The 24808-nt window shown below is 53.0% G+C and overlaps 1 protein-coding gene across 2 annotated transcripts in view; it reads right to left on the reverse strand.

The window, feature by feature from the left end:
* The window catches only part of FBLN1 (fibulin 1), a 98781-nt gene that overhangs the window by 14333 nt on the left and 59640 nt on the right, over positions 1-24808 (reverse strand). The window contains exons 15-16 of one of the 2 annotated variants that reach the window (XM_033233608.1): positions 11460-11602; positions 9329-9460 (exon numbers count right to left, since the gene is read on the reverse strand). In XM_033233608.1, the coding sequence (XP_033089499.1) occupies positions 9329-9460; positions 11460-11602 (275 nt within the window). Of the gene's footprint in view, positions 1-9328; positions 9461-11459; positions 11603-21273; positions 21725-24808 lie in introns of those variants that run through there. The other variant, XM_033233609.1, reaches the window with a different exon arrangement.

Here is a 24808-nt window from a genome sequence, read left to right on the forward strand (position 1 = left end):
CGTCTCACCTGAGCTGCACCAAAAAGGCCTGTAGAGAGGGGTGTAGCTGACCCCCAGGGGTTCAGCAGGGCAAGATGGCCCCCTCTCCCCACCACGCTGTCTCCTCCTGCAGGGGCGGCCATGGCAGGGGGTGCTGGGCAGGTTGTACCCCACCAACCCTTCCTAGCCAGGTCCTGGGCTGGAAAACCGATCAGGGGTGAGGAGTGCAGCACTCATGTGGACAGAGTGTCTCCTGGGGCTGAGGTCTAACGCTCTGAATGAATGCTGTCCGTGTCACTGCAGGTTCAGCCCAGGCCATTCGGGAGCCACCCACAGCAGGGAGGTTTCCGGGACTGGTCCCTGGACCCCCTGTGTGTCTCACTGAGGTAGGCTCAAAAGCAGAGACTGTGCTCCATTCAACACAACCAAGCCCCGTGAGGAGTCTGGCCTGAGCCCAGGAGCTGCTGCGGGGACGGTCACCAGCTTCGTGACGGGGGTGACTTCTGAGAGTTCTGGTGCCTGGGGAACTGGGGGCTGATAACCTCAAGGAGGGATAACAGCAGCTGTTTCAGAGGGGCTACGCGCAGTTGTGCAGGGCACAGGGCCTGATGCCCCAGAGCCCATCTCTGCCCCATGGGGTCATGACATAGGGAGCAGAAAAGGTGTGTGTTCTCCTTCCATCTCCCAGTCTCTGAGAGACCCTCCTCCCCATGCCCTTCACCTCCTGGAACCCTTGGCGACACCCCCAGCTCAAGATGGAGTCAGGCCGCAGCTGATTCCAGCCAGGAGGAGGCCGAGCCCAGCACCCTGGGAAAGAACTTGGCTGCCGGCCAGGGTGTGGCCCCGGGGTGACAGGGCTGTGCCTCCCAGAAAAGAGAAAGCGCCTAATCCCTGGGATTTGCCGTGAAAGCCAGGACAGGGCAATCACTCATCGTCAGGCAGGGATGGCTGCGCTGTTGTTTTTAGGTGGAATTTCTGAATCTCATTTGTAATGTGTACTGATCCCGGGCCAAACTCTCCACATGGGTTGCAGGATGCGGTCAGCAGCACACATTTAACCCCTTAAGAGGTAATAATTTTAACGAGGTGATCTGGGCCCTGCTAGCTGGGACACTGGATGGTCTCAAGCCTTGACTGAGGCCTTGCCTGGCCAGGGGGAGAGGTACAGCTAGGTAGATATCTTCATCCACAAGCCCTTGTACTGGGGCTGCTGCATACAGTTGAGCAGGTTGTGTACTGCAAATAGACTCACTGGTGAATGGTGCTCCCTAGGTTTTGCAGTGCACAACACATTCAACTGTACATAGCAGCCCTGCCACATACCACTTCTCTCTCCCTCTGAGACATGAACAGGGATGACACCAACCCCTAAACCACAAGCACTTTCAGCTGTGGGGACTCTGGCAGGATGCTATGGATGCTGGTAGGGGAGCTTCTTAAAAGCAGGATGCGAAGTTGGGATGTAGATTTGTTCTCCAGTACCCAGTGCAGGGCCTGGCATGGAATAGTACCCCAGGATGTTCTTGTTGAATGAATATGATAATTCAAGGATGATAGGACCTGGGAGGCCTGCTTGCTGACCTGCTTCCGGCCAGGCCAGCCTCACCAGCCCAGGCCGTGAGATCTGCCTGTTAAATAGGTCCTGGGCAGTTGGAGCCACTTTGGGCTGGACGGTCCTGGCCCTGTCCCATGATCCTTGCTCTGGCCTGTTGTCCCCTAAGGAGGCTCTGGGCTCCCACCAGTCCTCCAGTTCCAAACTGCTTCCTCCCAGCGGCTCATTTATCCTCCAGACTAGACCACTCTTATGTTGAAATAGGTACAAACATCAGTCCTTATTACCCTGCAAGGCAAATATTATCATGGCGATTTTACTGAGAAGAAAGCTGAGGCTCAGACAGGTTATGAAACTTGCCTAAAGTCACAAAGCCGGAAACAGAGAGAACAAAGCCGCAAGCCCAGGGCAGTTTGCCGCGGCCATACAGACTCAATCACGCTTTGCCTAAAAGGGGTCACCCAAGCCATTGCTATTTTTCAAACAGTAAACTTGACATTGGGTAATAATCCTTATACACCCACAGATGGAATTTAAAATGCGATTTCCAAACATAAACCGTGGTAGTTCCCTTTAAGCGGAGGTGTGAGTGCTGCAGGAGCGTGTTGACACACTGGCCAAACTCAGAGGCTCCCACGACCCAGCACAGACAATGTGGGAAAGCGGCTGTCAAGTTCACTTTCATGGAAAAGCCTGGGTGTCGTGCTGGCTTCTCATTCTGCGGTGCCTCGGCGTGCATTCTGAATATGCGTTTAACTCTCACACCAGAGCAGGGTTCAGTCACCCTTGCTACGGGTTCCAGTTCTCCACCTCCTCCCAGTTCCTCAAGGCAGCTGACCCAGATGACTGCCTTATACCACCACCTCCTGGGGGCCCCTGCCTTATGGGACAGCTGGATACAACACAAAGACCCTCGCACCTACCCCGACGGTACAGGTCTATGCAGCAGTGACTCCCATCCGCCACCGCATGACCTCAGGAAACTCCTGCCTGCTCCAAGCCCCCCAGTGAGAATTCCTCACGGGAAACCTGCCTGGATAACACCCTGGACCCCAGTAAAGGCTTTGGTCCCACAGGTCTCTCTCTGTCTCTCTCATTCTCTCTTTCTCATGCTGCAGGTGCTTCCCCTTCCCAATGGCCCTGCAAGGGGCGCTCCCCACCTCTCTAGGCCCTGAGAGTAACAAGCTGCTTCTGTTACTTCCTGTGTTGATTGCGCTGTCTTCTCTGCGTCTCACCTGACTGGCACACCAAAACCCAGCTTCCTTCCTGATCAGGGCTAGAATGTACAGCCACTCTCAGGACAGACAGCAAGGCCAAATTCGGAAGAACTGATATTTACAAACCATTTAGGTTTCCAACAGTCTTGACATCCTGTGCACCCACTGTGTGCCAGGCACTGCTGGAAGCTTTCACATACATCGTTTCATTTGATTCCATTAATGAGATGCAGAGTCTCCAATTAGGGCATTTCCTTCCTAAATGTAATATAGGTGACCATGTCTAAGGTGAGCAGCTGGTCATCCACCCTTCGATCGTGTGGCCTTCATCGCTGCCACGCTGCTTGGCCGGCCTTGCCCCTCCCAGGAGCTGAGGACACAAACCCTTCAGCTTCTCTGAGGAACCCTGCAGCAGCTGAGTCCTTAGAGCTGCCTGGGGGGCTGCGAGGCTTGGGGGACAACACAGAGCTAACGTAAGGACCTGCTTGGGAAGTGCAGCTCCAACTCGCTGGCTGTGGGACCCTGGGCCAGCGTTTCCTTTTTTTCTTACATAAATGGTGATGCCTGCCCCAGGTGGCTGTCCCACAAGGCTGCTCAAGGATCTAACAGCATATGGTGCTTGTGAAGGGTCTCTGGGCACATGATGGGTGGACATACAGGGAGGCACCAGGTGATTCCAAAGCAAAACTGCCAGCAATGTCTCCAAACACTGTCCCTGGGCCCAGGGCAGCCTTGGGCTGGGGACACAAGGTCTGGTCTTGATACTACAGGACTGTCCTTTCTCCAAGCCAGAGAGTATAAAACATCTCAGAGATCAAATCCTGTGCAAACGCACTCACCACTCACACGCACCCACCCACCCACAAACACACACATTCCACACCCAGCCACACATGCACTAAGTCACACCAGAGGGCTTGCCCAGAAGCAAGTGTGCAGAGTGCAGTAGGTCTGGATGTCTTCTAAGACGCGTAGGTTGTCATTAAAGCCCATTCCCAGCCGTGAAGCTCCTGCCCCGGCCTAGAAACAGCCTCCCTAAATTGCAGCCAACCCCAGCATCTATCTGCATGGGGTGTGGCTGTGGCTGTCACTGGGGAATCACTGAGGCTGGGAGGGGTCCTGGAAAGAAGGCAGGTCTGGGGGTCCCAGGGAGCAGCCTGGTGAGTCGCCTGTGTGACCAAGGATGAGTAGGCCCTTGGCAGATAAACAGCCGGAGAGAAAGCCTCCAGGACCCCGCCATTCTGCAGAACGGTGACATCTGAACCTCATCTTTTGACTGCCTGGACATACAGGGAGGTCTTTCCTCACCAAGGACTGGCCAAGGACCCAAGACCCCATGGCCGGGAGCACTGGGACTGTGTAAAAGGAGGTGCCTCACTACTTATCCTCTATGGCTGGGACTCAGACTCAACTACTGCTGACAGATACCAGCCAGTGTAGATACCAGCTGGTATAGACCAGAATCAGGGCTTAACATAGGCCATGGGGATGGGGAGTCCTGGAGCTAGACAGTTCAGGTCTAAGCCCTATCCTCGAACACTTCCTGGCTGGGAGATCCTGGGGACTTAGTTCCTCCGACCTCAGTCTTCTTACCTGCTGAGCGGGTACAACCTCAACCGCAACCTCAAGCTGCAGGAGGCCTGGCGGGTTAAACAAAGCAGCAGGATCTGGAAGCTCCATGGGCAGCACAAACCTCCCAGGGGACAGCACAGACCTCCCGTGGCTCCCATGGCCCCCAGGACAGCATCCACCAAGGCCTGGCCCTGTAGCCCCTTTCAGCCTCCCCTCAACCTTCCCTGTACCCCGGATGCTCCAGTAGCCCCAAACCGTATGCTGTGCCCTCCCTTCCCGGTCCCCTGCCTCTCGTCGCGCTGTTCATGGGCCAGCCACAGACATGGCTGTGAGTTTGGGTGTTCCACTTGTCTGGCTCACTCCTCGGCCTCAAGACCCAGAACGTGTGTGACCTCTTCCAAGCAGCCTCCCCTGACTGCCCCATGGTCACATCCACGTAACAGGAGGGGCTGGCCTGCAAAAAACTACAAAGACAACTCTGTAGCTCCCTGCAACCTGGTAGGCCCAAGGGTCAGGAGGTCCACATGCAAAATGCGTCCATAGGCCAAAGAATTACTTCACCTGCAGGCTCTCTAGCTCCTCCTGGCACTGGCAGGGTTTTAACAGAAATGTGGCCACAACCAAGCCTCATAGCACACAGATTTCCCTCCCTGGAGAAAGAGGGAGTGCGTTTTTGCAGGTCAGGCCCTCCTATCACACAGCCATGACCTTAGAGCAGTCAGGGGAGGCTTCTTGGAAGTGATTACACACATGCTGGGTCTTGAGGGTGAGTGGAGCAAGTCAGACACTCATGTGGCTGGCCTGAGAGTTCAAAGGAAGTGGTGATCTGGAGGCTGGAGGGGAGGTCTGAGGCTCAGACAGCAGCCACAGCCCAGAGGTCTGGGGATCCCGGGTTGCCCCGAGTTGCCTTTCTGTCTCATCCGCACGCTGATGATACACAGCACGCCCCTGCTGCAGCCAGAGCTCCCCCATTAGTCATCACTCAGGAGATATTACCTGAAAGATCTCTTCCCAGAGCACCCCGGATTACAGCCTGCAGAGCTGAGAATGAATCCAGAGCCGGATAAGGAAGGCTTTGTAGTGGCCTGAGAATCCCTGGGGCGTTAATGGAGCATTTTTGCACAGGGCGAAAACGCATTCTTCATTTTTCTTTTGACAGCCGGTTCAAGAGGAATGCGAGGGGCTTTACAAAGACAGCGGCGTGGGCTCCGCTGCGGGCTCCTCGATCCCCGCCGAGAACGGGTCTTTCAGGGCTGTGTTAGAGGAAGACCCGGCCCTTGCAGGTTCTTAGTGGACTCGGGGCATTTCTCCCTCTTCTTCTGTTACTTTGGGAGGACTGACACGGCGAGTCCCGGGGGCCTGTGCGCTGATTGTTTTTCTGGGACATCCAAACTCACGGCAACTTTGCCCACGACAGCACCAGTCAACCCTGGGCTCTGGCTCTTGGGACGGGGGCGTGGTGTTTGGGGGAGACTGGGCTCCAGGCCCGTTCTGGCCCCCACTTTGAGTGGCCTCGGGCAAGTCTCTTGCCCTCTCTGGCCCTCGGTCTCTCCTTTGTTAGAGGAGATGATCCCACCACGTCACACGGTCCTGGTGATGATGAAACCCTGGCTCCCGGTCATCGCAGGTACTAAGTGTCACTCCCTCACATGCAAGGAGACTCAGCTCAGGCCTCACCTCCTCCAGGAAGCCCTCCTGATCTGGTGCCCAGTGTCCACACAGGGCATGGCCTAGAGCAGACAAGGGTTCAGCAAGCACCGTGAGTAGGCGGCGTTCCCTGCCGTGCGCTGCAGGGAGCACAGAGCTGCACGGGGCTTCCCAGGAGGCTCAAGAGCCTCCCACGCTCCCCTCAGGAGCAGCAGCCCTGGAAGCCGCTTTCCTCCTCTCCACCACCACCAAGACTTTCTGTCTAAGTCACTGCTTGAAATCAGAACTGCACTGCTAAAAACAAGTCTGAAAACATCCCAGGCCCTGCGGTTTTTCAGTTGCACAGTCTCAGGCGGTCATTTAACTCAGTTCCCTCCTTTGCCCAAGGGAGACAATCATGACCCGTCGCTGGCAGTGTCTGTGAGGACTGGGGAATGCGGGGGTGAAGGTGCCCAGCAACGGTAAGGAGCCGGTGAGGTTTCAACCCCACGTTTCCAGGGCTGCTTCAGGCTGGGCTCGAGTCCAGCGGCGGAACCATCTATTGCCAGGTGGACAGGCCAGGAGCCGTGTGCCGAGATGGCTGCCCCTAGGGACCAGGAAGCTCCCAGGACGTATGGAAGTTATTCTGGGCAGAAGAGGAGGGAGAAGGAAGTAGGGATATGGAAGCCCAGGGAAGAGATCCCAGATGGAGAAATAAGATCAGCGCAGTGGGAACAGAGACAGGAGTCAGCCAGCAATGCAGCCTAGGTCCCGACACGCAGGGCTTGCCCCCTGGTCTCAGTCCTCCACCTGAGATGACATGGGCACCAGGTCATCTCCAGGAGCCCAGCCAGGTGGGGCATCTGGCACACAGACCAAGGCGCGGAAGAGGCAGGGGCCTCCCCAGCACACAGGGCTACAGGCACGACAATTCCAAGGGCCAGGCTGGGGCCCTCCCTCACGCAGCCCCAGCCCGGAATTCCAAAGACCAGGGCACCCGTGACCAACCGTGCTGGGGGAAGCCGGTGGGTCCTTGCGGCCTCATCCACATTCCATTCCCAGAAGCTCGCTGCAGGGACAGGGCCTGCGATCAGCTCTCATACCCTGGGACTCTGCTCCATTGCCCACTGTGTCCCTGATTCACTGTGAGAAGACTGGCAAGCCTCCTCGCCCTTCCGGGCCTCAGTTTCCCCTCCTACAGAAGAAGGAGTTGGAAGAGATGGTCTCTAGGAGCCTCCAGGCTCTGACATGCCAGGATTTTCTGCCCCAGTGGATGGGAAGCTGAGAAACAGACACTCCCAGGTTGTTTCTGTCTGGAGCAGATGCAGCCAGAGAAAGGCACTGGTGGGCACTGGTTCCAGACCCAGCAGCTGCCCAACCTCTTGGCTTGGGTCACCCCAGGAAGGATGTAGGTGGGAACTAAAGACACAAAACCTGCCAGGAGACTTCCCCTGAGAGAGCCTCCACAGGCCGTCAAGGCCTGTCTCTCTGTGCATGCCTATTTTTGCATCACATTTTGATGATCTGATATGGGGTGGCGTCTCCCTGCTGCTGAGATGCAAAGCCCACAGGGGCTACGTGGTATTTATCCCTCTCTGTATCTGCAAGGCTCAGCCCAGGGTCAGGCACAGGCAGGGGCTCAGGAAGAGTTCAGAAACGGAAAGAATGAGTGAGTGAACTGGAAGGTCCTAGGATTCCAAACTCCCATGTTCCAAGATCTGGAAATCACCTGAGGGCTGGGCCATGTCCCAGCCACACCTGCAAGCCCAGCATCAAGCACAGGGCTGGCCCCTTTGGGCCGGGGGGTGGCTGTGGGCCAGTGTCAGGGTGCATATTCCACCCACCCAGTAGGGCAGGACAAACCCCTGATCCAACCTCCTCCTGCCTGCCTTCCTGCACAGGGGCCTGGAGGGCCCTCAAGGCTCCCTTCATCTACACTCTCATTTCACAATGGGGGAAACTGAGGCCCAGAGTGGGGAGTGACTCAAGGGCAAGCAGCAAGTTTCACAACAGCCGATAACCGAACCATGTGCCTTCCCCTTGGAATCACGCAAGGGCTAATGCACCATTAATTGTAATTAACTAATTATTCCTGCTGCCAGTTAGCGCAGGAGGATGCTGGCGTGGGGAGCCCCCCGCAGTGACTCAGTCATGTTTACAACATGCAAACCCATTTAAAAGCTTGTAAAGGTGCTATAAATGGCTCTTTGGCAAGAGGGGAATAACGATTCCCTTTCTCCAGCCGCCAGTTTTAACAACCGTCCGGGTTTGGCCAGCAAGGACTGAGCTTCCAAGGTCCAACAGCGCCACCTGGAGGCCGCGCCCCCAAACGCTCTGCGCAGTTCGCACTGCACGGTCGCCGGCTCTGGTTAGGACCTCGCGGAATCCAGCGCCTAAGGGACTATGAAGCCCACTCCTCCCAGTTCACAATGGGGAAACTGAGGCCCAGGGGAGGGCAGGGACTGTCCGTCCGTTGCTCAGCTGCTTTGAAAGTGTTCAGAGTATAAATCCAAGTCCAAAATGGCAGACGCCACCGTTTTCATTTCCCATGACTGTAAATTGTTTAAAATGTGACAGTTCAGGAGAGGGGCTGTGAATGACAGAAACAAGTGTGCGGAGTGGAGCGGGCCTGGATCTTTTTTCACATGAGTAAGTTGTCATTAAAGCCGCTCCTAGCCAGGGAGGGCCCTGCCCCAGCCTGTAAACAACTTCCCCAGCCTGCACCCATCAACAGGACTTCCACAGTCCCCTCACGCCCCAGTCTCCCTTCACGCTCCCCAAACACCGGATCTCCAGGGAGGAAGAGCAGTGAGTTCCCCGTTCCGATGGGCTGTGCACACAGAGTGGCCTTGGTCCTCTTACCAACTGATGCGTGGGGAGGGGACGACTACTACTCAAGGCCACATGGCGAGTCCGGCTAGTTCCAAGGCTGAGAGACCAGAGCTCAGGTCCTGATTCCTACTTTGCTCTCCCTCCCATTGCACCCCAAGAATGACAATCCTCTTAGCTCCCACTGACTGCGGGACTGCGCCAGCCCCAGGTCAAGCGCTTTACTTGGGTGGTATCATTTGAAATTCATGGTTGTGAGAAGCAGAGCTCTCTGGAACCCATCCATTTTATAGGCAGGGAGACTGAGACCCAGAGGGGTCACCCAGAGAGCGGGTGGCACAGCTAGGGTCGGATCCCAGGCAGGAGCCCCCACTCTGGCCATTCCTCCGGCTGAGACCGATTGGGAGCTGTGGTGGCCTCGGCTCTGGGCCTTGAAGGTGGAGTGGGCTTGGATCTGGGGAGGGGATTCAGATGGGAGTTGGGCTGGGCCAGAGAGGTTTGGGGGTGGACGGGGAGGGGTGCCTGGATAGAGCTGATATTCCCGGCCACTCACCCACGGTCATGCCGTCCATGTAGCGCTTGATGATGTCAAAGGAGTCCCGCAGGTTCCCTTCCGTTATGTCAAAGATGATGTTAGCCTGGCTGGCAGGATGCGGTGGCGTGATGGCCCGGAGGAAGATGATCTCTGCAGAGGCACAGCATGGAGAAGGGCTCAGCACAGCCTGGCCCCAGCCCCAGTCCCAGTCACTCGGCCCCAGGAACTTGCCCTCGGGGAATGAAGACCTAACCCGGAGCCCTTTCACGTGGCAACATCAATGAAGCCAGAGATCCCCCGTGCCGGGAGGCTGGAGGGGCTCTGGACCTTCCTATATCACAGCCTATCCCTGTTTTATTGAGGGGGAAACTGAGAGATTTTGGATCTTGCTTGGGGACGCAGAGCTAATCAGAGGCAGGGCTGGTGAGAAGTCATCAGTCACTGTGAATATTCATGAAGGTGGGGGCCAGAGGAGGGAAGCGAGTGAGGGGACAGAGGGAGAGAGCAGGAAGGCCAGAGGAGTGGGCCCCTCTCCCATCTATAGTGCTGCGGATCCGGGGGCCACCGCTCAGGGTGGCCTGGGCTCTCTGGGGGTGTGTCCATCTCCCAGATCAGACAGTGAAGCAGGGCAGCCCCAGATCTGGGCTGTCTGGGGGGAGTCCTCTCTGTGGGCCTCAGTTTCCTCACCCTGTAAGGTGAGGAAGGAAGCCGGCGGGGATCCACTAACGGTCCTTTCAGCGCTTAGGGTCAGGGTCTGGATTTCCTGGGCCCGAGATGCTAACAGGTGTCCCAACGGCACTCAGCTCCCTGCGACAACCAACACTCAGATCGGGGCTGGCCCAAGAGGCCACAAAACCAGCCACCGGGGATTTGGGAAGGATTTGTATGTGGTTTGGTGAAACCCCATCATTTTGCAAAAGGCAAATACCAGTTAGTTATTTTCTCTGACCCGAGTCTGTGCCACCCTGTGGCAATTCAGTGCTGTTCCTTTTCGGGAGGGGCAAGCCTGGGGGACTGGGAATGGGGACCGTTCCTTGAGCAACCACGTGCTGGGGGAGCCTCTCCTCCCCCATTCCCCACTGCATGGTTGTGTCATGGTGTAAACACTGGTGTCCTCACGGCTGGCTCCGTTGTATGCCTCCCCTGAGAGGGTAGGAGGACCCCTTCTTATCACCATGTCCCCAGAGCCTGATGCAGAGGGGCTCCATCCACGGCTGCTGAATGAACTCATCATGGCAAAGCTTCTCTGTAGGCCAGGGATGGGGACTCCCTAGAGGGCAGGGATGGCTGGGGACCAGGCACATGGGCAGCACAGCCTGAAAGCGAGGTGAACAGGGCAGTGCTCCATCCATAGCCCTCTGCCAGGCTTGGGAGCACGCAGCCCTGGCCCTGCTCCAGAGAAACGGTGCAGTGATGGCAGGCTACACAACATGTCTACACTGCATGCCAGGAGCTTCCTAGAGAGCCAGGCCAGGGTGTGGGAGCACTGACTGGGTTATACCTGAGCTTCCTGCTTCTAGTCAGGCCCCTCCAGTTCACCTGGCCCTGGGTCAACAGGATGATGTTTCTATATGCAAACCTCGTCCACTGCAACCTTCCGACGGTTCCCCCAAAGCCTGGGGGTTGAAGGCCCAACTCCAATTTTAGCCTCCTGTTTATCCTTCCAGCCCACCTCCTGCCAAGCCTCTACCACTCCAGCGGAAAACCTTGGCTGAGTTCCTCAAATGCCCACACTGTCTCCCATACCGCCAGACCCTTCTGGCCACGTCCTGCTCCACTGGGCACCCCCTCTCCCCTTCTCCCCCTTTCACTCGAATACCTCACCATCCAGGACCCGGCCTGGCCGTCACTTCCTCCTGGAGGCCCTCCCTGATTCTCCAGTGCTGGTCACAGAATCAGCGCTTAATGGCTCTCTGCAGAACAACTGTTACCCATAACAAAGACCCCTGAACAGACAGCTGAGAAGGGGCCAAACGCTGCTGTGCCGGTGGGTGCGGGCAGTGGGGGGGCGATACACAGACGCAAAGAAAGTTCCACATTTCAAGGCCCGGGCCTCGTTTTACAAGGAATGGCTCCTGTAGGCCAAGCCCTCAGCTGACGCTGAGGGAGGCCCTAGGGGGCCCTGGGACCCCCAAGCCCATTCACTCACCTTCAGGGCGGGTGAACTCGCGGAAGGTGGGCAGCGAGATGACGGTGTGGGAGATGGTGTGCACGGGGTCGAACACGCACGTGACATCGTTGGGGCGGCAGGACTTGATGCAGCGGACTGTGTCTGTCTTCTCTTGTTGGAGCCTGAGGGGAACCACAGCACACAAGGCTGACGGGGAAGCTGGGACAGCAGCTCCTACAGGGGCCGAGGTCCAGGGAGGAGGGGCAGGTGGCCAGGCCAGGGGCATCTGTCCCAGAGACAGCTCTGTCAGAGAACGACAGTGGTCTCTGCAGCCTGGCTGCTCTGTGGGGAGGTTCCTGGCCCTTCCTGCAAACTGGAGCGGGACCTAAATGCCAGAAACACCCTCTGGCTTCCATGTGCCCTGGCGGATAAGCACAGCTTGGAAATTTGTCAGTTGCACGAACTGAGCATCAATATCCACAACCACAAAATAGAGTCACAGGTTCACTCGCCCAACAAATATGTTTTGAGTGCCAGGCGCCAGGTGCTAGGGACAGCAAAGTGAACAAGGGGCACATGGCCCCGCCTTCTCCGAGCCCACAGTGAGGCTGGGCAGCAGGGTAGTAAACGAAGGAGCAGATAGCGTCAAGCTCGGTGCCCAGCACAGCGAAGTCAATGCCACATCACCAGGCGACGGGGAGGCAGGAGAAGAGGGTACAGTCTCTCAGAGGTCTGGCTTCCAGCTACTGTGCCAGACAGATTTTTAAAACCTCGATCATAAAATAAAACGCGGATACAAAATTACACAAAACGAAAGTATAGTTTAACGCGTTATTATAAGGCAAATGCCTTTATAATGACCACCCAGGTCAAGAAAGAGAACTTGGCCAGCCACCAAAGGCCCCACAACTGCCAGACGGAACTCAACTCCTCCTGCGTCCTAGAAGCGACCCCTAGCCTGAGTCCCACGGCAGTACCCTACCTGGGTTTCTTCATAGTTTCCTCACATAAGCGTGCATCTCTAGACACAATCATTCAGACTTCTCCATCAACACGTTTTTTGCTCCGCCTTTTAAGTCCATTTTAATCTACAGGTTTCTTCTCTGTTCCTTTATTTTCTTTTTTAATCTACAGGTTTCTTCTCCTCCATTTGTTTGTTTGTTTGTTTGTTTTATGACGGAGTTTTACTCTTGTTGCCCGGGCTGGAGTACAACGGCGCAATTTTGGCTCACCGCAACCTCCACCTCCCGGGTTCAAGCAATTCTCCTGCCTCAGCCTCCCAAGTAACTGGGATTACAGGAATGTACCATCATGCCTGGCTAATTTTTTGTATTTAGTAGAGATGGGGTTTCACCACGTTGGTCGGGCTGGTCTTGAACTCCCGACCTCAGGTGACCCATCTGCCTTGGCCTCCCAAAGTGTTGGGATTACAGGCACGAGCCACCGTGCCCGGCCTCCTTTATTTCCCATACAACTTATCTATTAAAGAACCTGAAGAATTTGAGCTGTTGCATCCTATAGGCTGGAATTTGTTGATTGCATCATCATGGTGCAGTTCAGCGTGGTCCTCTGTCCACTGATTTCCTGGACATTGGCAGCTGAATCCAGAGTCCTGATGCCACGCAGGCCCAGTCCCTTTTCGCAAGACGGTAGGTGGTAGTGTGTCTTCAGTGAGAGCCACACAGTGACTGGCTGCCTGTCTGTGAGGACAGCATCTACTGATGCTCAAGGCTTATGCCCACTGATTCATCAAGGATTGCAAAATGCTGATAGTCTGGTTCTACCATTTCATTTCCATTTATTAGCTGGAACACTCCTGTAAAGAGATGCGTCCCTCCATGTGCTATTGTGATTTTTTTTTTTTTTTTTTTTTTTTTTTGAGACGGAGTCTCGCTCTGTCGCCCAGGCTAGAGTGCTGTGGTGCAATCTCGGCATACTGCAACCTCCTCCTCCCAGGTTCAGGCGATTCTCCTGCCTCAGCCTTCTGAGTAGCTGGGACTACAGGCGCACACCACCATGCCCAGCTAATTTTTGTATTTTTAGTAGAGATGGGGTTTCACCATGCTGGTCAGGCTAGTCTCGAGCTCCTGACGTTGTGATCTGCCCACCTCGGCCTCCCAAAGTGCTGGGATTATAGGCATGAGCCATAGCATCCGGCCTGTTTTTGTTTTTAGTGAGAAATGGCTTATCAAGACCACAGTCTGGATACTAGGGAGGCTCAGTGCTAGGGGGTTGGTCATTATTTCTAGGCCTCTTCAGTGGACATTTAAAAAAATAATATACACCAAGAGTTCATACTGATATCCAATTCAAAATAAGCACCATATGGTTTTTAATTAATCTCTTCTGAATTACAAAGGCATATTCTTTCTTCCACATCAGAATCCTGGTCCTCAAGGACATACAGTATTCCATCATTATCCCACATTACCTCCACAGTAGCCTCAGGATGATCATTCTAAAGCTACCATGACTAACATAATTATGGAAAATAATTTTTGATATACTCTCCCTATTCAGCTCAGAGTTAAAAAATAAATGTGGGCCGGGCGCGGTGGCTCAAGCCTGTAATCCCAGCACTTTGGGAGGCCGAGACGGGCGGATCACAAGGTCAGGAGATCGAGACCATCCTGGCTAACACGGTGAAACCCCGTCTCTACTAAAAATACAAAAACTAGCCGGGCGAGGTGGCGGGCGCCTGTAGTCCCAGCTACTCAGGAGGCTAGGCAGGAGAATGGCGTAAACCTGGGAGACGGAGCTTGCAGTGAGCTGAGATTCCGGCCACTGCACTCCAGTCCGGGCGACAGAGCGAGACTCCGCCTCAAAAAAAAAAAAATAAAAAAAATAAATAAATAAATAAATGTGCTATGTCTACGTTGTCTGAGCTATCCAGTAATTCATACTATACTCTTTTCCTTATAACACTCATGTAGTTGTGGTTCTAGAAGTAACTAAAAGTTTAATGCTCGCATGGTCATAATAGTTTGTGCTCTTTGTACATGAAAGTCAGTTTTGCTAGGTATAAAATTCTGGGCTTACCTTTTCTTGAGTGTCCTTAATATGTTGTTTATTTTATTTTAGCATAAAGTATTGCTGTCAAAGAGTCTAATGAGAACATATTTTTTTTCCCTTGTAAGTCACTTACTGTTTTTGTTTAAATGTTCATAGTTTATTTTTCCCTCCTTTTCTTTCTTTCTTTTTTTTTTTTTTTTTTCTGAGACTCTTGTTGCCCAGGTTGGAATGCAGTGGCGTGATCTCGGCTCCCTGCAACCTCTGCCTCCCAGGTTTAAGCAATTCTCCTGCCTCAGCCTCCTGAGCAGCTGAGGTTACAGACGTGCACCACCATGCTCATTTTTTGTATTTTTAGTAGATACTGGCTTTCATCATGTTGGTCAAGCTGGTCTCGAACTCCTGACCTTGTGATCTGCCCACCTTGGCCCCTAAAGTGCTGTGATTACAGGCTTGAGCCACCACACCTGGCCTTCCTCCTTTTCTTTAAAGTACAATAATTACACAAGAATGTGTCTTGGTGTTGGTTGTTCTTGCTGATATTCTCAGGTGTGCTGTATGTTTTTTCAATGTGGAATTTCAAATCTCTTTTTCAATGTATGGGAAGTTTCTTTGAGATCATTTACAGTACTTTCCCCCATGGATGCAGCTTCTTCTGCAGGGAGTCCTATTATCTAAATGTCAGATCTTCTTATAGATTTTGAATATTTGTTACTTTTTCTTCAAGCTTTTCATCTCTTGTTACTTCTTCCTTGATTTTTAAAAATTTTGGTCTTTTCAACTTCTATTTATCGTTTATTCACTTTTGTGTTCTAATTTAGTATTTACACCTAAAATGTTTAACTTTTTGTTCCTTTGGTCTATTACTTTATTTCTTAGTTTTCTTCTAATTCTGACTCGATTTTTCTTTTTATCTTTCTTTCTTTTTTTTTTTTTTTTTGAGACAGTCTTGCTCTGTCACCCAGGCCAGAGGACAGTGGCATAATCTTGGCTCACTGCAACCTCCGCCTCCCGGGTTCAAGTGATTCTCCTGCCTCAGCCTCCCGAGTAGCTGGGATTACAGGCACCTGCCACCACGCTTGGCTAATTTTTGTATTCTTAGTAGAGAGGCGGTTTCACCATGTGGGCCAGGCTGCTCTTGAACTCTCGACCTTGTGATCCATCCAGCTCGGCCTCCCAAAGCGCTGAGATTACAGGTGTGAGCGACCACATCCGGCCCCAATCTCTTTTTATAAGAACTCCTGTTGTACTACTGGATTAGGGCCAATTCATATGATCTCACTTTTACCTTAATTACCTTGTTGAACGTGACCACATTTGGAGACAGGGACTTTAGAGGTATTAGGGATTAGGAATTCAACATATGAATTTGGGGGGGACACAATTCAGCACCTAATACTTTGTACAGGTGTCATGGTTTGCATTATGTCCTTCCAAGAAAGATGGCAAAGTTCCATCCCCAGTGCCTCAGAATGTGACCTTATTGGGAACTACGGTCATTGAAGATATAATTAGTTTAGATGAGGTCACACTGGAGTAGGGTGGGCCCCTGATCCAAGATGACCGATATCTTTATAAGAAGAGGACTATGTGATGACAAAGACACACAAGATCATGTGATGATAAAGGCAGAGATTGCAGCGATGTAGCTGCAAGCCAAGGAACACCAATGATGACCAAAAAACCTCCAGGAGCTGGGACAAGTCATGCTCCTAGAGGAGCACTCTCCTACCGAAGAGGCATTCCGCTACAGAAGAGGCACTCCCCTACAGAAGGAGCACTCCCCTACAGAAGAGGCACTCCCCTACAGAAGGAGCACTCCTCACCAGAAGAGGCATTCCCCTGGTGGTTTCAGAGGAAGTGCAGCCCTGCTGACATCTTGATTTTGGACTTCTGGCCTCCAGAACCACGAAACGATACATTTCTATTATTTTAAGCCACCCAGTCTATAGTAGTTTGTTATAGAAACTCATCCATGGAATTTGAACTTGATGCTTTTGGGTTGATCCTCTTTAGAGGAAATTAGTTTTCCTGGAATTTGGGAGAGAGTTGCATTCACAGTTATCTTCCTGACTTTGCAGAGCTCACCTCCTGACATTCTTCCACGTTTACCTGGACCTTCTCTTCCCACAATGGTCTCTTTCCTACACAATTTCTGTTCCATTTCCAGCAGTCTCTCCCTCAACCTTAGGGGGACCTGTGGTGGCAAACATTCAAAAGCTTTCAAGAGTGAGCCTGTGCCAGCCCCTCCCTCCCTCCCACTGGCTCTGTGCACATTCTGGCCCCTGGAGTGAGCAAAACGCCTCCCAGTTTCAGCTGCTGTTCCCTCAAAGTGCCTAGTGCACTTTCTGAGGATACCTGTTGATTAGTTTGGGGTTCTGCCACTGTTTTTTCCTGCACAGATGCCAAAGTCATGCAGGTGGGCCTGAATGGCAGACCTTGTTTAGTTGTAAATGTTTTCCATGGAGTTTTATTTTCCTGTCTAGTTGTCTGGGTGTTTTTTGGTTGGAATCCAGAGAACTTCAGAAATAATGCATCTGTATCTTTCCAGAGTCTCTATGCTACACGTTTTGCATATCTTTTTCTTTTTTGAGACAAAGTCTCACTCCATCGCCTAGGCTGGAGTGTGGTGGCACAATCTTGGCTTACTGGAATCTCTGTGTCCCAGGTTCAAGCAGTTCTTCTGCCTCAGCCTCCTGAGTAGCTGAGATTACAGGTGTGTGCCACCATGCCTGGCTAATTTTTGTATTTTTAGTAAAGACAGGGTTTCATCATGTTGACCAGGCTGGTCTCGAACTCCCGACCTTCAGTGATCTGCTTGCCTTGGCCTCCCAAAGTGCTGGGATTACAGGCATGAGCCACCACACCTGGCCCATTTTGCATATCTTATTTCATTCCAGCCTCACAGCCCTTTCCTCCTTACCACACTGCCTCCTCTAGCTAGTAAGATATCCTGTTCTGGGTTTGGGAATGGCAGAGCGGGCTCCGTGAGATGGGGCTGGAGCAACAGTCTCATTCACTCCAGGGTGCTGCCTCTCCCCAGCATTTGCTACAGTGCAGGACATGGGTTCAGAGCACAGATCCCAGCCCAGGCTGCCTGCGTTCGAATCCCAGCCCCACTGGATAACAGCTGTGGAACTTTGGGCAAGTTCCTTCACCTTTCTGTGCCTCCCTGTCCTCCCCGTGGAATGGGGATATTAAGAGTGCTTGCCTCCCTAGGCTGCTGTGAGGAGTAAACAAATTACGTGCTTGGAACAGCACCTGTCTCGTGGTCAGCACTATAGCTGTTGGAGTTGTTATTATTATCATTACAATAAAAATCACCCTTATCACTGTCTTTTCTCCTCAGGAGCTTGATTTACTAGTGACACAGCCAGGAATGCACAGGTCTAGGAATCAAAAGTAATGTCAGTTCCACATATGACCTTGGATCCATCCAAACTCTCTGAATCTTCATCCCCGTTTCAATGAAGAGCCACACGAATACCCAGTTACCTTCCAATGAATGAAGAAACCCACATTCACACTGATGGAGCGCCTACTCTGTATCAGGCGCTGCCTGCTGGATTATTTCAGGCCGTCTTCAAAATCAACCATGAGGTGGGCCTTGAGGCTCTGAAAGGCTGATGACGTATCCAGGGTCACAGAACTGGCAAATGGCAAGAAGGAAATTCAACCTCCTGCTCTTATTTTGCTTTCCCTGCACGGTGTCCTCTCTCAGCAGCATGAGCTGGGAACATGGCTAAGGAGCCCCAAGGAGCTGCGGGACAGGGGTGAGCACTCAGGTCATGCAGCTGTCACTCCCACGGTGCGCTCAGGCACACACATAAACCTCAGTGGGGTCCCAAAATGCAACGGGGCCCCTCAGGAGGCAGGGAGCTCCACACACAGGAGGGTCCCTCGGTGGGAATGGTGCAGAGCTTCCGGAAGGGAGGAGCCACAGGAAGCTGTGGAAGGTCACTGGGTGGCCTCCAAAGCTCCTGAGAGTTTCCCTCACCTCTACACATTCCCATGCACATGAAGGCAAAGGTGTTCCTTCCGGCCTGAGTGATCCGACCCATGACAAATGGATGACTGAATAGGACAAGAACCCCTGCTGTGGCTTGCTGGCTAAACAGAGGAGACCATTTTTATTTATTAATTTTTTTTTTGAGACAGAGTCTCACTCTTGTTGCCCAGGCTGGTGTGCAATAGTCCAGTCTCAGCTCACTGCAATCTCTGCCTCCTGGGCTCAAGCGACTCTCCTGCCTCAGCCTCCCGAATAGCTGGGATTACAGGCACTCGCCACCATACCCAGCTAATTTTTGTATTTTTAGTAGAGACAGGGTTTCTCCATGTTGGCCAGGCTGGTCTCAAACTCCTGACCCTCAGGTGATCTGCCCGCCTCGGCCTCCCAAAGTGCTGGGATTATAGGCGTGAGCCACCGCACCCGGCCGAGGAGAAGATATTTGAACTAAGCCTTAAAAATGCTATCCATCCATCCATCCATCCATCCATCCATCCATCCATCGGTCTGTCCATCCATCCATCCACCCACATGTTTATTCAGATGTGTACTGAGCTCCTTCTTCAGGCCAAACACTGCAAAGTTGCAGAGAATACAGAAATTAACCAGACACAATCCCCGCCTTCAAAGAGCCCATCTAGAGGGGACTAAGAAACAGCCACAACACAATGGGGTAAATGCCCTGATGGAGGAGCCAGGGGCCAGGGGAGCTCAGGCTAACTGCATTGAGGAGGTCACTTCTGAGCCAAGTCTGCAAGGAGAATGGCAGTCTGCAGGGGGACAGCATGGCACATGCTAAAGCCACAAGAAGGCAGATTCAGGGACGTGCAAGCCCCTCCATGGGGCCAGGGCACAAGCACACGGATGAGCTGGAGTGGGGCAGATGCAGCTCAAAGGGTGGGCAGAGGCCAGATCAGGCCAGGCCTCCAATGCCATTGCAAGGAGGCTATGCCTCATCTGCTAGGAAAAGACAACCATGGAAGGTTCTAAGGAAGATCAGACCATTGTAACCAGACTGGTCTTTCGGAGAGGCTCTTGGACTGCATCTTGGACAATGTACTAGAATATGGGAGACTCGAGGCTGATGCAGACCAGGCATGATCAGAGAGAGGGCCAGGAGACAAAGTGGCGAGGGCCACGGGGAAAAGGGCTCGTGCTCCCATGGCACAATCACAGCTGCCTCAGCGCGAGGTGTGGGGCTATCTGTCCGTCCAGGTCCATCTTCCTCACTAGGCATCAAGGTGGGCATCCCCCAATCCCTGCTTCCATGGAAGAACCCTGCGGTCCTCTTTACTTGACCCTGCTGGGGTGTTCTGCCTTCCCCGCTTGGATTTCTGCCTGGAGACAGTGTCAGCAGTGTCACAGCCACCGAAATGCTAGTGACATAAGCCAGGGCTGGCAGAGTCATCTGTTCCCTGAACAGACATTGACAGAGCACCTTCTGTACGTGAGATGTTTTGCAAGGAGCTGGGAACACCGCACTGAATGAGACAGACCTGGTCCCTGCCTTCACAGAGCCTTCTGGAAGGTGGGGAAGACAAACGTGAAACGCAAGTCAACAGGAACCGCAGCCTGTCACAAGCACCACGAAGGAAAAGGGTCATGAGAACGACGGACAGAGAAAACAGAAGCCAGGGGTGGCAGCGAAGGCCTCTCTGAGGAAGGCACATGAGCTTAAGCAACATTCAGGCCAAGGGTGCAAAGCACGGGCCAGGAGCCCGAGGCAGCAGAGCTTGCAGCATGGCTCAAGGTAAGTGGGCAAAGACAGAACAAATTGAGACCAGGCTGGAGATTGCATGCAAGGACTAAATCAGGCATGGCCTTCAGACATCTTAAGGATCTGGAGGCCTTAACCCAAATAGTAAGGAAGCCAGGAACGGTTTTAGGCAGAGGCTAAAAGATCATTCCAGCTACAAAGCAAAGAATGAGCTGTAGGGGAGGTGAATGGATGCTGGGAGCAGCGGAGGCGGAGAGGTGACTGGCTTGGCTGGACCATGATGGAGGAGACGGAGGGAGGAAGGGGGTTAAGGCCCTCAGTGGAGCTATTATGGCAGGACGCAACAGCCAGATCTACGGAGTCAGTAAACCAGGGCTTGGATACCAGCTGTGTAATCTTGGGCAAATCACTTGCCCTCTCTGAGTCTCCATGAGGATGGCCACTTGCCTGGCAGGACTGGTGTAAGGGCCTATGGAGGGTCCTGTGAGCACCACATGTATTGTGTGGGCCTTTGCCTCCCCCTGGCAAAGGGCCAGCATTCTCAGTGGGCGCAAACAACTTCACTGAGGCAAGAGCTGCATCCTAGAAGCCACAAACGCATTCCGTGTTTCTGCACTGCAGATTTGGGCTTCTGATCAAGACAAACAGAACAGGAGGCTTGAATCTCAGGAGAGAGCTTTCTCGTCTCAGTGAAACGCTCACCTCCTGGGATACAGCAGAGAACCAGGCAGGGGCCAGCAGACCCGCTTCCTCAACCTGGCGTGGCCACAGCAGGTCAAGCAACCTTGGCCAACCCTTCCCCTTCTCTCTGGGCCTCAGTTTCCACATCTGTAAAATGAGAGGGGACTGTGCTCAGCAAATCTGAGGGCCCTTCTCCACCACCACCTTTATTCTTTGGGTTCAACACAAATGAAGATGAGTTAACACATGTGAAATGATGTGCCCGGCCCGGCCTCCCTGTCGGTACAGACAGTGGGCTCTGTGAACAGAGACCCGCTCATGGGGACCACTCCTCAGTCAGCCCTTGGGGGTACCAGGCGGCGGCCAGTGCCCAGCTCACCCCCAGGTAACAAGCGGCACAGACTCCCAACCATGCCAAATAAAACCAAGGCACGCGAGGCTCACGGTGTGGGACGCTTGCTAAGACTTTATTAACGCCCGGGAGGGCGGGGTTAGGAAAGCAACAGGAGGGAGACCCCGCGACGCGAAGCGAGTGCTCAGAGCTCTGCAGACACAAAGATGAAAAGCTTGGCCACAAAGGAGCTGACGGTGCCGTGGCGATAGAGATCCATCTTGACGGTCAGGAGCAAGTCCCTGGGCTCGGGGACAGGCTTGGTGAGGGCCACCACCCCGCTGTGGGGGCTCACCTTCCGGGTGGTGAAAAAGCCCTCCTCATTGCCGCCGGTGATGGCCAGCTGCATGCTGTCCCCGGGGACAGCACTGGAGGGGCCCATGCGAAAAACCACCGCGGGCGCTTGGATGTTGGTGGGGAAAGAGAGGTGGTAGTAGGTTACTCTCAGAGGCAGCTTGGAGCACTCCCGATTCTCATGGCAAGGCAAGCGCTCACAGCGGCTGCAAGAAAAGTGGGCAGAGAGACAAGAAGAGGGTTAGGGCCGGTCCAGCAAGCGGAGAAACGGCAGAGCGCAGGGATGCGGGGCTGGCAGGCGGGGCCTCCCGCCGCCCCTCTGGCTGATTCAGCCAACACGAAGGGCGCCCCTCACTCACCTGCGGGAGGCGCCGTGGACCTCCAGGCTGCTGATTCAGGCACTAGCCTCTTCCAACACCGTCTGGGGCACTGGGTGGCTGGGAGACCAAGGGCTGTGCCCGGAGTGAGGTGCGTCCCCTCCTCACCGGCAGAGCCCCACCCCACGGGCACTCCACAGGCACACCCTTGCCCTTCCCAGGCCCTCGCCCAGGCAGTGGCCAGGGCTACACAGGGATCTTGGGTGGGTCTCGGAGGTGACCCGTGAAATGACTATCTCTGCCACTAGCAAACAGAGCTGCTGCCGTTCACCAAGTGCTCAGCTATTCCTCACCACACACTCTCTAGTGTGATCACTGCCACCACACCATGACGGTGGCTTCGGTGATATTTTTCACATGAGGACACTGAGGCTCAGAGAGAATGTGGCCTTCCCACTTCCGAAGGTCACAGAGTGAGGGAGGGAGCCCTATCTATGCTCAGTATTTCCTGTCACTAAGCCCTTGTATTCCAGGCCAGTACCCCATCTGGGTCCACAGGGCCAGTTCAGGGCTTGGATTGGAAATGGGGACAGATCCCAACTTCCTGTAATAGAAACAGAGACAGGTCCTAACTTTGTAGGTGGAGACAGGGGTGGGTCCTAATTTCCTGCAGTGGAGACTGGGACGGGTCCTGTGATGGTTAATACAGAGTGTCAACTTGATTGGATTGAAGGATACAAAGTATTGATCCTGGGTGTGTCTGTGACGGTGTTGCCAAAAGACAGTCCCATTTGAGTCAGTGGGCTGGGAAAGGCAGACCCACCCTCCATCTTGGTGGGCACCAACTAATCAGCTACCAGCACGGCTACAGCATAAGCAGGTAGAAAAATGTGAAAAGAGAGACTGGCCTAGCCTCCCAGCCTACATCTTTCTCCTGTGCTGGATGCTTCCCGTCCTCGAACATCGGACTCCAAGTTCTTCAGTTTTGGGACTCGGACTGGCTCTCCCTGCTCTTCAGCCTTCAGATGGCCGATTGTGGGACCTTGTGATCGTGTGAGTTAATGCTTAATAAACTGCCCTTTATATATACGTATTCCATTAGTTCCGTCCCTCTAGAGAACCCTAACTACTACAGATTTGGGTACCAGGAGTGGTTCTAGAGGAACAGAATATTAAAGATGGAGTTATTTCATTGGTTTTGGGGTTTCTGGAGTTGGCTGGTTAATGATTAGACCCAAAAATGCTAAGGACTCTACTTACAATAGTATGGAGAACACTGATAGTCCTTGGCGTGAACTGTTTAGAAAGTTATGCAAAATAAATGCATGTGAAACTTCTGATTCATCGCTCGTGAGAGGCAAGTTTAGTGACTCTATACATAATACCTTTGATCATACGTGGAGAACCAAGGAACATCATGAAGCTGGTTGTTTGCTCCTAAGTTCAGTGGACAAAGTGATGAAAGAATATGATGAACTCAGGGATTCTATCTCCTGGCTTCAGAAGCAGATACTGAGCTTCAAATCTGCTACGACTGCCCTGAGTGAGTCTTATCTCCCGTAGAGGAAGAGCTGACATTGCGGAAAAACAGACACCAGCTCTTATCATGCGAGTGGCTGATCTGCAATGAAAGATGCAGGCACAGCCTCGCCAGGTGTCTACTGTTAGAGTGAGGGCACTGATTGGAAGAGAATGGAACCCTGCAACTTGGAATGGGGACGTGTGGGAGGAGCCTGATGAAGCTAGGGACACTGAGTTTGTAGACTCTGATGAACGTTTTTTGCCAGAAGAAACAGCTTAACAGCTTCCCCATCCCCAGTAGCGGCAACATCCCCTCCCCTACCCATCAGCCTTTCCACCTTTGTCTGAGGAGATAAACCCTGCTGCCTGAGGCAACAGTGATGGCCTCCTGTGAGGCAGCTGCCAGGGAAGATAATGTTCATTCTCCTCAGGAGCCACCCCTAATACCCCTGTTTGCCTCTAGACCTATAGCTAGACTAAAGTCCTGGCGGACCCCTAGAGATGAGGTTGACAGTGTGACCCATGAGGCAGTGAGCTACACCCAAAAAGAACTGCTTGAGTTTTCTAATTTATAGAAACAAAAATCTGGAGAACAGGCACGAGAATGGATAGTAAGGGTGTTGGAGAATGGTGGAAGGAACATAGCATTGGATCAGGCTGAATTTACTGACTTAGGCCCACTAAGCAGGGACTCTGCATTTAATGTTGCAACTCAGGGAGTTAAAAAAGGTTCTAACAGTTTATTTGCTTGTTTAGTTGAGATATGGATGAAGAGATGGTCCCCTGTGAGCGAGCTGGAAATGCCCTGTCTTCCTTGGTTTAATGTAGAGGAAGGGATCCAAAGACTTAGGAAGATTGGGATGGTGGAGTGGATTAGTCACTTCAGACCTACTCATCCAAGCTGGGAGGGTCCAGAAGATATACCCTTGACCAATGCCTTTCAAAACAGATTTGTTTGTGAAGGCAGCACCTGCATCTTTGAAGAGCCCTGTAATTGCTCTTCTTAGTATATCAGATCTAACAGTGGGAACCGCAGTCATTCAACTATAAAATTTAAATACAATGGAAATAATTGCATCCTGAGGTGGCAGTGGCCAAGTGGTAGCACTCAACCGTCAAAGGCAAGGTGGATGTAGCTACTGGAATGGACAGCAGAGGCAAAGCGGCAATCGGAATAGTCTGACTCATGTAGAGCTCTGGCACTGGCTAATTAATCACAGTGTTCCTAGAAGTGAAATTGATAGGAAGTCTACTGCATTCCTACTTGATTTGTATAAGCAGAAAACTTCTAGGTCACATGGACAAAAGACTAATTTGAATTATAAAAACAGAGACACATGGCCCCTCAATCAATTTCCAGACTTGAACCAGTTTACAGACCCAGAACCCCTTAAATGAAGCAGAGGCCGGGTCCCCTTGAGGAAGGATCCCACTACATTATCGACAATTTAT

The sequence above is a fragment of the Trachypithecus francoisi genome, unplaced genomic scaffold (assembly GCF_009764315.1).
Source record: "Trachypithecus francoisi isolate TF-2019V2 unplaced genomic scaffold, Tfra_2.0 Lachesis_group14, whole genome shotgun sequence".
Classification (NCBI taxonomy): domain Eukaryota; kingdom Metazoa; phylum Chordata; class Mammalia; order Primates; family Cercopithecidae; genus Trachypithecus; species Trachypithecus francoisi.